Source organism: Lycorma delicatula, chromosome 1 (assembly GCF_047948215.1).
Source record: "Lycorma delicatula isolate Av1 chromosome 1, ASM4794821v1, whole genome shotgun sequence".
NCBI classification, from domain to species: domain Eukaryota; kingdom Metazoa; phylum Arthropoda; class Insecta; order Hemiptera; family Fulgoridae; genus Lycorma; species Lycorma delicatula.
The window spans coordinates 115143154-115160955 of NC_134455.1; the positions used below are offsets into that span (position 1 = coordinate 115143154).

Consider the following 17802-nt stretch of genomic DNA (forward strand, 5'->3'; position numbering starts at 1 on the left):
GAAGAGATTAATTAATGAAAGACAAGATTACATATATAGCCTTCATAGTCAGAGAAGAGACTCAATAAAATAAACCAGGTAACGCTATTTGAGATGCTAAAGATAGCTAGAGTGAAATATAGGGATAGAAGGATAGTATATAGTTTGTATGTAGATAAAACTGGTAGCAAAATGCGGGGAACATCAAAAGGTGGCCTTTTTTTAACCAGAAGTATGGCAAGGCTGCATGTTATCACCTCCATTGTTCAATTGTTGTATACAGGGAGGGCTGGATGGTGTTAGAGAGAAGTTAGGTGAAGTTGGAGGAGTAAAGATTTAAGAAGAGAGAATAGCTATGATATGATTTGCTGACAATGTAGTAATGTTGGCTGACAGTGAGCAGGATCTTGTAATAATGTTGGAGGAGATGGATCGCATTCTGTATGGGATATAGTATGCAGTATGCACATTATTAAAAAAAAGACTAAGATTCTTTTGAAAAGTTGACAGCATGAAAAAGTGAGTTGCTTGGTGGATAGAGAGCAATAAGAAAGTTTGGACTACTTCATATATTTGGGGAGCAGAATTACAGGAAATGGTAGACCAAAAAAAGGAAGTGATAATTCACATAAGCCTGGCGAAGAATGGATTCAATTAAAGGAGGGTCCTTTTTACTTCTAATAAACTTAATAAAAGACCTTAGAAAAAGACTGCTAAAGACCTTTGTTTGGAGTATATTTTGTATGAGAGTAAGATGTGGACAATGGGGGTTGAGAGGAAAGGAAGGTTGATGCTTTTGAAATGTGCTGCTGCTGCAGATTGATCAAAGTCCAGTGGGTGGATAAAGTTTTCAGTGAGGAATTGTGAAGGAGGGTCAATGTGGTGAAGCCTTGTATCTTAAATTTTTTAAAGCAGGGAAGAGAAATGGGTTGGCCATTTGTTAAGGCATGATGGGTTAAATAAAACGATTATAGAAGTTACTGTGGAAGGGAAAATGCTAGGGTAGGCCAAGACTGCGGTATACTTATCAGATTATGGGTGATGTGGATTGTGGAATTTAATATGGAATTGAAGGGACTTTTGGAGAATTGAGATGTATGGAGATCAGTAGCAAACCAATGCTGAGATTAACAACAAAACAAGAAAGAACAACAACATGTTTGGTTGGAAAGGGTGACATATGTTGAATTTTTAACTTTGTTTTGCTGCGTTTTCTAGGCCAGTTTTCATATGGAGCCAATTACTGTAATTTAAAAAAAACCTATATTTGCCAAACTTTATAGTAAACAGTAATAGTCGTCGAATAACTACCAGTTATCCCATACCTCTTATGAATTTTTCTGTTGTTTTGGAATTTTTGGAAGGCTTTTATCTATATTGCAGGGTATGAGAAAAATGAAACTTGAAAATAAATCTATTATGAAATAAAATGTACTTTGAAAGTTTCATTAAAATGTATTTCATAAAATGCTATTTCTGATACTAGTCAGTACAACCAAATTTTGTTATTTACATACTTGGACATTTTTTTAGAAAAAATTTTTGTTGATTAATGAATACAGTGTGCCACCAACCTAAAGTTAAAACCTTTAATAATTAATTTTTTATGTTGCTAATCTTTTTATTTATTAAAATATATATATTATAATATAATATATATAATGTATATTCTGATTTATTTTTAGGTATTTTTCCAGAGTTTGTTGAGGAAAAAGCACTTTTGTTACCAGTGACAAAATTTGTAAATCCTGATTCACAAACCACTGAAATAGATAAACAAGAACTGACTTACATTACATCAACCCTTTTAATAGCTACAACATTATATACTTCTGATGATTTTTATAGAAATTCATTACTTAAATTTGAAGAATCTCTACAAATACATGTGAAACAATTTTTGGAAGAAATCTATGGGAAGAAAATTGTTAGAGCGTCTTTAAATAATGCGATTCAAAATTCAAGCAATGGTAATTATATTTTTTAAGTTGTAAGTGCTTGGCTGATAATACATATGAAAATTAGTTGTATGAAAAAAAATTATTATATGAAAAAGTGTATCTTTTTCAACATGTAACTCAAGAATAACTGAAGCGATTTACATGATTCATTTGCAAAATTATTATTAATTTGCTAATTTAACCATACCACATGTTTGGGTAATTAAGATAATAGCTGTGTGAATAGCTTGATTTTTAAGCATATTAATTATAGTTAATAAACAAGCCATTTGCATTAACTAGCTTAATCTGCTTGCTTGGCTGTACATGAGTCTGTTAAAATTATTTACCCTGGTCATTGTTATTGTTAAATAATTTTGTTGTTTTAAAATAAGCTGCATTAGCAAAACAAAAATTTTACAAAAATTCTTTATTAATAATTTTTATATATTGAAATGTATTATAAAAAAGCAGGAAGTTAGTTAATTTTATTAAAATAGAATTTGATTCTAATTAATTAAAGTTAATTAAATTAAAAATGGTTTGATGCAACATAAATGCAATAACTAAACAGACATGTCAACTGGAAGTTACCTTTTGGTTGTTGATTCTTATAATTATCACTGTTACTACATTTGCTGCAATTTTTTTTTGGAGCCATTGAAAATTCTATTTGTAACACCTTTAACTTATATACTAGATTGTAAGGTATTACATTACATTAGTTAATTCATACTAATCTAACTTCATATGTAACTTTGAGTACTTATATAAAATATATTTTTCATACTGATGTGCTTACCCTCTCTGTAATTTGTAAATATGTTAATACTAGCCTATGCTGTAGCAGCATGAAATCAAAATCACTCTTGTATGCGTGTCATAGTAACAGCATTGCTTACCAAGGTAATAACATCATTTCTTTTGCAAGGTTCTGAGTAAGTTGTAAATTATAACCCTTAACTCAATTTGATAGTTGTATAACTCCTGAAATATTTATGAAGAAGCATTCTGGAAGTGAATTAGATTACAGTAGTTTCCTAAAAAAATTCTTTGTGTATGCATTCACTACATTTGGAGGAGAATGTAATTCCCACTCATAATTTAATTCAATGTGCAATTTCATCTGTTATGCATGGCAGAAGGGTTGTAGGAGTAGGATCATTTAAGATCTTATCTTATTAAAATTCATATTGCTGGCAAACTAACATCTCAACAAATAAATACAGGTCAGAGATTAATTTTTGCTTATAACCTTTTTTTTCCATTTTTTACTATTAATTATCAATTCTGCCGTGTTCCTTTCAATTTTATCAGCAGTGGACATTATGGATTGAAAGATCTGTGTTTCTGGTATTAAACAGAAACAGTTGAGAAATAATTACACATACTGTGGATACACAGAATTTAAATTTAAAAATATTGAGTTGAAGTGTAGCCTTTACGACAGAATTGTAAGTTATAACATTACTTACAATATGATTTTTTTCATTTGAATAAAGAAGGTAGAATGATTTTTTAACAAACAGAAAAGTAGTTCAAATCATATGAATACAGATTTATTTTTTCAACAAAAAAATAAGTTTGCAGTATTTCTCTTTTATATTAATTAATGTTTTTATTTATTGTTTGTAGTTCCTATGGCTATTCATTATAAAAATATTTTCATGTCATGGTGATGTTTGTTACAGAGCAAACTATTGCTGTTTGCATTTCATTGTTTTGGAGCTGGTGATCATACAAAGTTATAGTGTTCAGATAGCATTAATAAATGATTATTATTTTATAAACCATTGTAAATTGTAATAATATACTTGTCTCATTTGTAATTCTCATTTTAATGTTTAATTCAAGTTGTGAAAGTTAATTTTACTGAAGAGGTATTTGAAAATAGATAATAGTCTTGGCTTTAACAGTAAAATGATAATATGTTACAACAGTATGCCTATATGTGTGTTTGTTTATATGCAGATAGTATCTGTGGGTGGATTTTATTTTTTTATAGTTTAATTAAAAGTGATTCCTGTGGATTGATTTTCTTATTGGTGCTTATATCCCATAAACTTATGTTTCCGTGTAGAGGTCAGACATGAGAAATTGTTTATACTAATGTTATAAATATTAATTTTTATAGGCTAAATATATCTTGAAATGTAAGATGTTGTATTCACAATAATAAGCAATACAGCAGGAGTTTCCAGTCAAATGATTTATTGAAGAAGGGAAATAATTTTCTGCTTAGGATTAGCTGACATTTTACCACACCTAGAGAAAAAAATCATCTAGAAAGTAAAGATTTGTTGTCAGATAATTATATTAAATGTATACAGCACAAAATACATTAATTTAACAAGACAACAATAAGACAGAAATTCCTGCATTACAGAAATTGAGGAGAACACTTAAAAAGGATGACATTTTGTTTTATTAAAATAAAAAAGTAAGTCAAATCCGATAGAAAAAGTCAGGGTTTTACATTTCTCATTATTGCAGATACTTATTAATGTTTAGTCTGAATAAACAAATTGATACTAAAAAGAAGTCTAAATATCAAAGAAGTAGATAATGGTTAACAGTATGAAAAATTGTTATTCAGATATTGTTAAGTATTTTTACATCAGCTTACAAAGTAACAATTCGATTAATGCAGTCCTGAATGAATCAGCAGATATTGTTTAAGGGATTAAAATTCAAAATTATCATAAATGTCTATCCTTACTTCCAGTTCTTGATTTGATTGAATTATTAATAATAATTGTTGTAACTGAAAGTGTTACACAAGATTGTTTTAATTCGAAAGTATGTTTATTATTTCATTTTGCCATTACTCCATACTAAAATGGTTACAGATGAATTGATATATAAAAATGGAATTTATGAAAGTAGAACAGCTTCCTCTTTGTCAGTTATATTAGGGAAAGGTTAGGTGTACAATAGTTTTCTTAGTTGTGCTCAAAATACTACATACACATCAGTATGCCTAGCTTATTGAATGTAGGTGAGTGTTCAGGTTTAGTATTGTTTTTCTGAATGCAAGCAAGTATCTGATCATTAAAATCTAAAAACTTCATTTTTACCTCAAAATTTGTTTGATTGCAGTTTTACTCCTCGAAAACTGTAATACACCACAATCTTCTAAGGATACAAAGAAGAAAAGGAGAAGTAGCACTCCACTGCAAGGCTTTTTCTGTGAATTTGAGGTAATGTAATACAATTATTCATTGAAGTTTTACTTCAAAGTTTAGAAAGATCAGTTGAAGTATGGGGTGGGGATGGATTGCTGGATTGGGAAGTGGCTCCTTGCTGTCTATGATATCTTCTCATAGTACAATAATTTTATCTATGTTCTACAGGTATCCCATTTAAAACGCAACCCACCAATCAGCCTTCTATAGTATTTGAATTGACTGCTCAACTCCCCTACATTTTACTGGAATGGACTCGTCCAACAATTGAACATTATGCTGATGCAGTACACTGCTACTGATAGCCATAACAAAGCGATCATAAAGCTCAGTGCATTGTTAAGAGAGAAGATGGTGTTCTCACAAGACAAACAAGTTTTTATTCTTGAGTCATACTTTAGCATGCGATCAATGGTAGCAGTGCAAGTTTTTGCCTAAGTACTGTGATAAACCAGCACGTAACAAGATATCAGTTTTTAGGTTAGTGGCTAAATTTAGAGAGGGGTTCTGTTAATAAAAAGGAGCACAAAAATTCGATGACATTGTTGATTGCAGACACAGTTGCTGAAATCAAGGACTCATTAACTGCCTCGCCAAAATATAAATTAGACACTGAAATTAATTTACCAAAATCAATTGTTTATCGAGCGGCAAAAAAAATTAATCTTACGACCATATTGAATTCAAACAGTTCATCAACTTCTTGATCCAGACAAAGAAAAACGGCTAGAATATTGTCATTGATTTCTTCAATTCCTGCATGAGGGTATTCATGTTATGGACTCAATTTTTTTCTCAGATAAGAGGTGGTTTCATCTGGATGGCTAAATAAACAGCCATAACAGTAGGATTTGGAGTGTTGAAAATTCCCACGCATATCATGAAAAACAACTGCACCTGCAGAAGATGGGCATATGGTGTGTGATATCACAAAAAACATTGGCCTTCATTTCTTCGCGTACACCATTTCTCCAGAATGATAGAAAATTTTATTGCAATTCCTTGCACTTTTGGAAGAGGAAGATCGATACTGCTGGTTCCAACATGATGGTGCGACATCAAACTACACACACACATCAACTTCTGATTATGCTAATAAATTCTTTGGTGATTGCATTATTGGTCATGGCTTATGGCCACCAAGATCTCCAGATTTTTTGCTGTGGGTTTACCTCAAAGAATAAGCCTACAGCAATAAACCACAAACACTTCAACAACTGAAGGTCAATATCAAACAAACTGTTTTAAATATCAACCCACAAATTCTGAAAACAGTGCAAGAAACACAGTGAAAAGGGTGGAAGCGTGTATTTGTGAAGATGGTGCCACTTCCAGCATTTACTCTAGAATTTAAGGTATTGGAAAGTTAAGAATAAAATATTTAATTTAATAACCTTCGAATGCCTTTTTTATTTAAATATGTCATTTACATGGGTTGCATTTTATATAGGACACTGTATTAGCAGGGAGAATGCTGCTTCAGACACCCAGTTAGAACTTGCATCTATCTGTTTGTCTTTAAACTTTATCAATTAATAATTAATTTTAAAATTAATATATACTTGTGTATGAGTACGTGTCAATAATTTGCAGCAGCTGTCAATGTTTTGGCAGTTTTGTGGTTCAAAATGAACCAGTGAATAATTAAATCATGTTTATTTCTGTTACCAGAAGTTCTGTACAATCTTGTTAGATGGAATAATAAGAATATGTCCTTGCCAGTTCAAGGACAACCTTGCATAAGACTGACTGTGCAGACAAATAAATAATGACCATTTTGTGTTTCCTTTAACAAGGACTGTCAAAAAAGAATAATAAATAAATAAATAATATAACAATTGTTAAAAATGATGTTTACTTTTTAAAATTTACATACATATTTTTGTCACTGAAAATTTTCATGGGTCACATTATATTATTATTTCTGTTCTGAAATGAAATTATTAATATATTTGGGTTACTAACTGGAAATTCTAGTCATGCGATGACAATATGATTGAGGTAAGATTTCTTTGAATTGGGATCAATTACCTCTTCCTTGAATTTCTGATTCTTCGATATACTTTATCAAAAGCCTTGATTGTTTGTTCAGTTCATGCTATTTTTAAATGGTTATTAGAATTTTAAATACCACATTTTGTATCTTGTTTCTACTCCCAAATTAAGATCTTTTTTAAATCTACATTCCTACAATAGGTTGAGCTTGATGAATTTATAACTAATATAGAAACTTTCTTTTATATCATGTTGAAATAAATGCATGTTTTTTGTTTGTAGCTTATACGTTTTTTAAATCATAATAATAATTTTTAAATAAAAGTATAATATTTATGTTTTTTAATTATAATAATAGTTTTTTTTAAATCATAATACATTTTTTTACTTGATTTTTTTAATTGAATTTTCTAAAATAACAAAACAAATAGCGCTTGTTTTGTTGTATTTTTGAAAAAAACTTTCTAAAGAAACTTTTGATATTCATTCTGAGTAAACAAGTTTAAGGGGAGTCAGGAGTTTGAAAATCTTATTTTTGTCATTTTTTAGTTTTTTAATTGTATTATATTTCAAAATCTTGTTGTGATTCATTTGATATATTTGACATTGTTGTACGATGTTCCTTTCTATTTTTAAGATATTTGTGCTGCAAATAGATTTTTCTCCAGTGTTCGTGACATTGATGAATCAGATGGTCATAGGTTGTGTTCTAAAGGAATAAATAGGTGGTGTAAATATAATAAACACTTTGTAGATCCTTAGCACAAGAGAAGTATCCCCAGGGCAATTTTGAAAGTAATAAAACCCATTTTTCAAGCTTGATCAAACCGTAATTTATTGAGTAATGTAGTATGAAACTATAAAAAATGTAAATGAATCCTTCAATAATGTAGTGTAGACAGTGCTTCCAAAAATTGTATTTATAAAAAGAAAAACTCTTTAATTTGGCGTGTATGAGGCTGTGGCTACATTCAACAAAAGAAACATTAGTTGTGATGTTATTCATAGATTTTGACTTTAACATGGATATTGCATGGTAAAGGCCATGAAAGAACTTGACACAATGAATCTGATGAGCTCAAAAATCAATTTCATATTACGAAAGATTAGCCACAAGAGAAAAGAAAGTTGCCAAGAGAAAGTTGGAGGAGGAGCAGAAAGAAGAATATGTAGCTGGTCTGTTTTGAGGTTGGATAAAATTGTCTTTTACTTGTGTTGTATTTTATTTTTGGAGTTTTGTGAGTTCTATGATTTTAGCACAAAAGAAACATTTTCTTGGAAACCAAATGACTAATCAAACCCAAATTTTCAGGCATGTCTTTACATATCCATATACACATTTTAACATGAGATTTTGTTGAAAACAGTTTGTATGTTTTTATGCAGTTAAATTGACCAAAATTTGAATACATAGCACTAGAATACAAAAACATTTTTATTTATTTTTTAAATCAAAATTTAAAAAAATTCCCATCTTAAAATATTTATCAGGGATAGAGTAAACAGCACAAAACATTTCATTATGATCAGACTAATACAATCTGAGAAAATGTTCCTTATGTTGGTATCAGGAAGATAGGTCGGAAACAGAACTCCTGACTCTCCTTAAGAAAATCTTAATTGTTATCCATTTTTATGTAGTCAAATAAATGTTTCTGATTGACACTATTAAAAGTATTAAAAACTATTATGAATGACACTGCTAATTATGAGATAGTGATCAAATGGTATTTGTAAGCAATCTGGAGTGTGTTGTTCTATACTGTCCTTTATGTATTCTATATTAAACACTAAAAATTTGCTATAAATTTTACTTATAAATATTTCTGTGTTGTAACAAAGATATTTTTGCAGGTCATTACTTTCAGATAATTCTCCATATGGTAATTACATCACATGATTGACATATGGTAATGTGATTACATATGATGTGATTGAAATGCCAGTGGTGAAGGCTATCATTGCACTGGCAAATTTATACTATTTATGTTTCCGTTTTGTTAATTATACTGTTACAGTTTTTAATAATATCAATTAAAAATCCTGCTTTTTGAGTATGGTTTTTGCCTTTGTTTTTGTGTCATTTATGTTTGTTTTTTTTTATACGTATTTGTAAAAATGTTTCATAACATATATTAAAGTAATATTGCATTTATATTATATAAACTTATTGATATTGAAGTGAATATGAAGGGCAGTTGAAATGTAATGCATGCTGGTACATATCATTCAAAAACTCATTTGCTCATTTTCTGTCATTTGAGATTGTTATGGAGTCGATTATGCCTATTACATCAATGTATTTAAAATAACTGACTGAATTTTAGAAGTTTAACTTATCTAAAAGTATGTGTTGGTCAAAGAACTGTGAGTAGATGGGCAATAAAATCTCTTGCATCAATATTTATTTTACTGGTAAAGTAAAAATTGATGATCTTGCATTGGTCTGATTAGAACCACCAAAAGGAGATCTATGAATTGGTTCAGAATGATGTAACATCACACAACAACTTATCGCCACCAGTTAGGAGGATCAAAAGAATGAGTAAGACACATATTGCACAACTGAGCTATGAATCACATCTGTTAGTGGTAGGTGCCAAGCAGACTCACAGAACAGGACAAACAATAATGAAGGGAATGTTGTGAATAGCTACACTAATTTCTTAACAAGGGAGATTATTTTCTTTTCAGTATTGTGATGGGAGATGAAACTAGGATGAATCATTATGACTCAGAAGAAAACCTTCAAAAACATGGAATACCAGGACTCTGGTTTGACATAATCAAAAAAATTTGAAACGCAACCTTTTATCACAAATGATGCATGCGGGACATCTCTAAAGTAAAGATAATATTACCCACAATATTAATCCAGACTTACCTCCTTCTGATTACCATTTGTTTGGGAAATTGAACGAATTTTTGAGTGGTAAGCAATTCGCATTTGATGATGAACTTAAAAATGCTGTTAATCAGTGGCTAAATGGACTGGTGCCAGAAGAATATGATGAGAGTATATTGAATCTGGTGTATCGCTACGATAAATGTCTTAATTCATATGGCGATTATATAGAGAAGTAGTGTAAGGTATGTAGTTTAAGAGAAATAAAAAATATTTATGAAGTTTTCAGAATAAATTTTTTTACAATATAACAGTCTTTACTTTAGATATAACCTCTTGTACTTGAAGAATACAGTGAGATCATAGTTAAGGGGAAATGCCATCAGCATTCTTCATTGAATAGAATCAGAAAACTGGTTCACCATTGGAGAAATGTGTAGCTGTAAGTGGTAACTACATTGAAAAATAAATGTAAATTTTTGTAGCAGATACAGTATTACTTCTGTTCAGAGGTAATATCAAAATTAATGTCGACTGTAAACACATTTCAAGTGATTTATCTGATTATTTTTTGATTATTTTATTTTTTCGTAATTATTATTTTTTGATTATTTTTTCGTAATTTATTTTTTCCTTATCTAATATTCTGGAATTTTAGGTTGCAATTATTCAATAAAAAATTTAAAAAAATGTTTATCAACGTTTTTTTTCTTATATTTACCTGCTTAACTCTTCAGTTTGATTTTAAAAACAATTCTTTGTTCTTGAATATTGATTTTATCTTTTTACTTTTTGTTTTCTAATTGGCTTGATTTTTTGGTTAGGTAATAAATATTAAATCAAAAATCAAAAAGTTAACTTTAAAATTATATGTAACACTACTACTGCAACTCAATAAATCAAAGGTAGTAAAGAAGTAAAGAAACCTACAAAAAGCGATAAGTAGGCCTATCACTAGTTCACTACTGTCAATTTTTTTTCACATCTTTGTGGTTTTTATATGAAATGTATCACTTATTTCTTTTATTGGAAATTTTTTATTTATTTATTTTTTTTATTTCATTGTTTAATGAAGGTACTTATATTCTAAAATTGCCTTTCAACTCTGTGACTATGAATTTCACTTTTTTCTTTCTTTATCTGATTGTGTAAAAGATTTACTGAATGTTTTTCATGTTAACAGATACTTACTGGTCTCATTATAAAATTAAGATTTGGCTTATACCCTACTAAACAGATTGCAGTTATGCTCTTCCTGGCCATACTTCCTAAAGATGAACCCCTTGAAACAGTTTTTACATGTAAATAACAGTGCCAAGTGGTGCTGCATTAGTGTACATTCATTTGCAAAAATTACACACGTTGATTAGTTCCTCATTTTCAAACTGTCATCTGTTGCAAGTATAAAGTCATATTTAATAGTGATACTTCCTAATAAAATTATTTGATAGCTGTTTATTAAAGATGGTGAACAGTGACCATTAATTAATCTTGGAAACAGGTAACACAGATAATTATATGTAGTTGTATATTCCTATAAAAAAGGTTTCAGAGCAATATGAGTGTTATTTTTTTTTCAAGGTCCGATCGGTCACAAAATTAAAACCACAGTGAAAATAAAAGATTTTTTATTTGTAACATGTACTTGCATAGTTATGCTATTTCTCTACATAGTCGCCACTCTGATTTAGACATTTGTCGTAGTGTGGTACCAACTTTCCAATATCCTCATTATAGAACGGAGCTGCCTGGGTTTTCAGCCATGTTTCTACGCTGGTCTGCAGCTCGATGTCTGTGCCAAAATGTTGTCCTCCTAACCAGCATTTCATGTGAGCAAAGATGTGAAAATTGGATGGAGCCACGTCTAGGCTGTATGGTGGGTGATCAAATACTTCCCAACAAAAACGTTGCAGAAGCTTCTTTGTTACAGCTGCAGTGTGTGGCTGAGCATGATGACATCATGACATGTTGTCATCAAGACAATGCCTGATGACAACATTCCTCTCCACTTATTCTGAATTGCCCTTCATAGACATTGCAGTATGAGGCTGCATGAGCCTCATACTGCATGACTCTTGAGCACGACCATCACTCGTGCCACGTTCCATGAATTCCACCAAGAGAACTCCATTCCGGTCCCAGAACACAGTAGCCATACTTTCTGTTAGAGAAGGTTTGCTTGAACGTCTTTGGTTTACTGGGAGAATGAGAATGCATCCACTGTTTGGATTGTTCTTTTGTTTCTTCAGTTTTGAAATGGACCCATGTCTTGTCCCCTGTGACAATTTTGTTCAAAAAATCTTCTTCATTGTGGTAGCGCTGGAGAAATGTTAGGGAGGTGTCCATTCTCATTGTTTTGTGATGGTTGGACAGCATCTTGGGAACCAATCTCGGACACAGTTTGCGGTACTGAAGTCTCTCACTGACAATGGTGTAGAGAGCTGACCTTGAAATTTCAGGAAACTAATCACTCAATACAGAAAATGTGAACCGATGATTTTCTCGAATTGCCTCATCCACTCGCTCAACGAGATCATCGGTTGACACTTTGTTCCTACCCTGACTGCCTGCATCATGAACATCTGTACGTCCTGCTTTAAAGTTCCTGCACCATTGTCGCACTTTGCTGTCACTCATTGAAGTTTCACTGTACACATTACTTATTCGTCGATGAATTTCAGCTGCATTACACCCCTCAGCCTGAAGAAATCGAATTACCGCACGCACTTCACACTTGGCGGGAGATGCTATTGTTGCAGACATGTTTACGTGCTAGCTGCGTGTTCAGAACTAAAGAACTAAACGAAGTGATTGAAGGCCATACTAGAGACGCTGCGCAACATATATGCGCGAAGGTTCATCCGATTTTTGCACAGGTTTTTATTTCGTGACTGATCGGACCTTGAAAAAAAAATAACCCTCGTATCATAAACATTAGCTGATTATTTTATTTTTATTAATTCAGTAAAGATTGCTTAAACGTTAATTTCTCTGCTTTGTTCTGGAAGTTAATGCAAATTTGATAAATTTTGTAATTCATTGTTTAATGAAGTTGAGTTTTTAATGCTTTCTAACATTATGATGAAATAACATAATTCCAGTCACCAATTGTTAAAAGACATCTAGCTGCTGAGAAAAAGAACCAAACTATTAAATCTCTGGAAGAAGATTTAGAAAAAGAATGGAATGAAAACTGTCAATTGAAAAAATCACTAGAAGAAGCATCTAAAACAATAGTAGCATTAAGTAAGTTACCTTGAAGTATTCAGAAATTTGTTATATTCTTTAGATATATTTGTTGTATATTGTTTTAAGTGTTATTTATCTATTATTCAGTTTGTAATACTGTGATGATAAATTTCATTAATTCTTTGAAGACTTAAATTCTGTTAGGTACTATATTGCTGTGATTATGTATTTGATTTTTTTTTGCAGTTAATTATAATTTTATAAACATAATACTTTACTAAATACTCACATAGGTTTTATAGAGACTATATGGATTTATAGTCTAGTTGTCTGGTTTGTTTTATTAATGTAGTGGAATTTACTCATAGTAAATTTTTCGGCTTGCTTCCATTGAATTTCTATTCTTTCTTTATTATGCTACCTTAATTTATAATGTCTCCTTTGAAAAAAATTCCTTTGGGCTTCTATACAGTGAACCTATTGAATTTCCATTGTGTGAAGGATCGTAGGTGTTAGTTGATGTGAGTTTAGGGCCCATAACTATTTCATTTCTATTTTAAAATATAAAATGTGCTACCCTTTCGGCCAAAATTTCATGTTGGAGAAGAAGATGCAATAGTTGGTCTGGATTAAAGGAAGTTGGAAATAATGGTCCTATTGTTAGGTACTGGGAGTGCTTCACAGTGATTTAACTGCAAGTAGCCTCATTGCGGCGTAATAGCCAGTTATTCATATCCAGGTTATTAGTAATTCAAATTTTCTCTCATTTGCCACAAATCATTACAATACACATTTTGCTGGCTATTTGTTTATTTGGGACAGATTCCTTATAGAAAAAAAAAAACAGGATTGACGTTTCTATGGGCTTAACACGTTTTAGTTACCTTGGGGAGACCATCTTACTCATAATTAAATTCTCTATGCATTGAGATATTTTTGTTATGTGACAAAATTAATTTACCTAAAACCTAATGATGTTTTCTGTCTGTTACTTTATAGAGTAATTTTAAACATTTTTAAGTAGTAATTATATAGTTGATTAACTCCTTTTTTAATTCCTGGAATTAAACTATTCTTAAAATTGCATTTTTTTCTTAATTATTTATATTCACAGGAAAGTATGTCAGTTTACTTATTTACAACATTTTTAAAGAATCTTAAGTTACTATAATTGGAAAATAGGGTTTCTGGATCATGGTTATAGGAACCTTTTTCTTCATTTTTATTTGTAGAATATATTTCTGAAGTGTGGTGTACATTCCTCATTTGACAATTGTTTATGTGAATTTCATGCACAATGTAGGCCCTGGCCTGTCTTAAACTTACTATTTTCAAAAAGTGCTGGTTATTGCTTCTACACCAAAATACACCAGTAAACTAGACCTTTAAAAATGATAAATATATTTATATCTTTTTATTACACATTTTTTGCATGAATAGTTGTGCTTTCTGATTTATTAATTATTATTACACCCCTTCCATCAAATGGGTAATAAAATGAATGGTCCACTTTATTTGAATAAAGGCTATCAAAATATTTAATTTGAGCTGTATTTGTGTGCACTTGTAATGGGAATTAGTATTGATGATGTTTATAGTGATAAACGTCATTATTAAACAATAGGCCTATACTCTACAAATTATAATTTATTAATAGCTGTGTCATTTTACATATATTCATAAAATAGCTAAGTAATTTTTTTTGCATTATGACTAATATTCAATACTAATGTTTATTTATTTAGTTATTTATTACTCTAGTCTTTATTTATTTAGTTATTTATTAGTCTAGTCTTTATTTATTTAGTTATTAATTCTAATTACTTAATAATGAATTATAATAGAAGTTGAAAACTGTAATAAATTAAACATGCATAAATAAAAGTACGATTATTATTGTTGACCTATTGGTGAGTATAATGTTTTCAGGTTTGGTAGTAATGCAGTTTCAACCTTCTCCAGCACAGGCTTTTATTTTCATTGCACACACTACACTGTTTTCTTTACTTTATGTTCAAATTTGTTATGCTTGTTACCGATTATAAAAGTTCAGTAAAGCACATCCACTCAAATTGCTAGTCTAGTGGTTCGTCATCGCAAATTGGCTGATTTCAAAGTTGAGAGTTTTAAGGTTCAAATTCTAGTAAAGGCAGTTATTTTTATATGGATTTGAAAACTAGATCATGAATACCAGTGTTTTTTGGGTTTCAGTTAACCAGACATCTCAGGAATGGTCAACCTGAGACTGTACAAGACTACACTTCATTTACATTCATATCATCCTCATTCGTCCTTGAAGTAATAATACCTTACACTGGTTCCAGAGGCTAAACAGAAAAAAGATAAAGTATATACCATTTATGTGCAACGTCAGGGCTTCTCCATTTTCTCAGTAATTGCTCCTTCCCTTGAAATTCTTCACCTCTTTCATTGACAGCTAAATGTAGAGAATTTCTTGTATTTTAAATCTGGTTCCTGTAAATAAAACTACTGCTGTGGTTCTTTTAAATTTGTTCTTTTAAATTGTTGAAGTTTGGATTTTAGGTACTTTTAAAATCTTCAAAATAAGAATGATCAAAATAAAGCCGGTATTGTTGCTAAATAAGATGTATTGGCGTAAAACACTTAATAGTGTTTAACTTTTGTGTAACAAAATTTTTAAATAATACCTTAACTTTGTGTAATTTTGTAATTAGTTATCTTTTAAAAATAGTTAAAAGTTATACAAAATTAATGTCAAAAAATTTTATTTTCTATTTTGTGAGATAATAATCTTACACAGACTGGGTCATCTGAACAAATTTTAGTTTCTGAATAGATTGTGTTTGTGTACATAACAGTAATGAAGTTTAAACACATTGGTCTTGGGTAGCAAAAATAATAATTTTTACTGGATGAGATTTTGGTTTGTAAAGAAGTAAATGGTATTATATCTGTTGCAGCTTTATTAAGTTTGGTTTGAAAAAACGAATTGGGTTTTATTTACTTATTTTCTTGACTTGTTTAAATTAAATTCTGATCACTCTAATATATAGTACAATTGTTGCTGCTGGGCTTTGAATAGCTGAAATTCTTTTATTTATTATACTTTTTTGGTTAATTTCATTAGTGTTTTGAAGGAAAACTTAATACTTTTATGTTGTCTGTTTGATTTAGCTTCAAAATTAAAAGAAAAAGATGAAAAGATTACAGATTTGGAATCCATTTTGTTTAAAGAAGATGAACTAGAATCTGGTAAAGGATCTACATCATTTCAAAGAGATAAACAGTATTTGGATGAAATTAGTATACATGAAAACATAATAAAAAATTTACTAAGCAAATTGGATGAACTTCAGGAAAAGCTATCTTTTTTTGAGAAACAGGTTTGCTTTTCCTTTTTGTGTTTTTGTTGGTATTTTGTTTTAATTCATAAGTTTCTTAGTATATTTGCTCTTTTTTAGAAAGAGGCAAGAATTTTGATGTGTTCGAAGATAGTTTGTTTCCAGTAATAGTGCAGTTGTAATAAACTGAGAACATAGAAATTGATAATTATTTCTTGGCTTTCACAAAGAGGGAAAAATTCCTATCAACTGTTTAATGTTAAAATAGTTTAATGTTACAAAAAGAATGTGTGTTATAAAACTAATTTACACAATATCACTTTTTATTTTGTGAATGTAGTATGTTGTAAAATTAATAAATACCCAGATAACAAAAATAGGTAGAGGGAAATTCGAACAAATCTACAAATAAGTAACAAATAATAAAAACAACTAAAAATTTGATTTGATTTAATTTGATTCCAGTGAAAAGAAAAAAAAAATTATTCAAGAAAGAAATTAAATAATTTAGAATGAAATTATAAATAATTGTTATTGTGGAAAATAAGTGGTACAAAAAATTTAAAAAAATGTTACTGAAGAAATAAAGTAATTGAAATGCCTGATTATAGTAATTAATATGCCTGATTAAGAAAACTTTTAATAGCTGTTAACATTTTAAATAATCACATATAATTATCAATTTTTGTGGTAGAAAAATACCAAAAATTGGACGGAAATTTTCTTTAGATTTTTGTCTTCAAAAATGTGTTTTAATTCTGTGACTTGCTAAAAATGTCCTTCTTTCAACAAATCATGAATACACTACTATGCCAAGAAATGGTGCTATGCATGCTAGTATAAGTTTTGTACCAAGGAATGTATTATTTTTATCAAGTGTCAGAATACGGTTGTCTCCCCAGGATTAGAGGATCCTATTTCTTTCTAATTTCTTAATTTCTGAAAATTTTATATTTTTAAAAAATATTTTTTGAAATTTGTATGTTAAATGTTTTAGATATAATCTGTTTGAATTTGCAGACGGCACAAGATCAGGTCAAGTGCCGCATGTGGTCTATTTGCAGTACTCATGTGTATCAAAGGTTTGAACTCCATTGTTGACCACTATTTCTTGGGCCAACCCAGGAGCTCCTACCCATAAATAATATTTTAAATATACATTGTGTTTACCACCAATGAACAGCTGAACAGGATATAAATTATAAAATTGAAAAATTAATTAATTAAACTCAAGGTCCAGCTGGAAGAACAAAAAACTTCTATTTCTTTGTTTTGTCAGTTGTTAGTTTTGGAAAATTAAGGAAAAAATTACAGCTAAAGTTTAAAATGAGATTTGAGATCATTCA

General features: G+C 29.9%; 1 protein-coding gene and 1 long non-coding RNA gene across 2 annotated transcripts in view; both read left to right on the plus strand.

The window, feature by feature from the left end:
• Positions 1–1856: 1856 nt before the first annotated feature.
• On the plus strand, positions 1857–13164 carry LOC142318164 (uncharacterized). Its single transcript, XR_012754839.1, has 3 exons — positions 1857–1949; positions 5019–5119; positions 13046–13164. It is a non-coding gene; the product is annotated as an uncharacterized LOC142318164 (long non-coding RNA).
• A 1454-nt stretch (positions 13165–14618) lies between these two features.
• Positions 14619–17802, plus strand: part of LOC142317605 (uncharacterized) — a 44331-nt gene continuing 41147 nt past the window's right edge. The window contains exons 1-2 of the mRNA XM_075354161.1: positions 14619–14622; positions 16290–16498. Coding sequence (XP_075210276.1) covers positions 14619–14622; positions 16290–16498 — 213 coding nt within the window. The remainder of the gene's footprint in view (positions 14623–16289; positions 16499–17802) is intronic.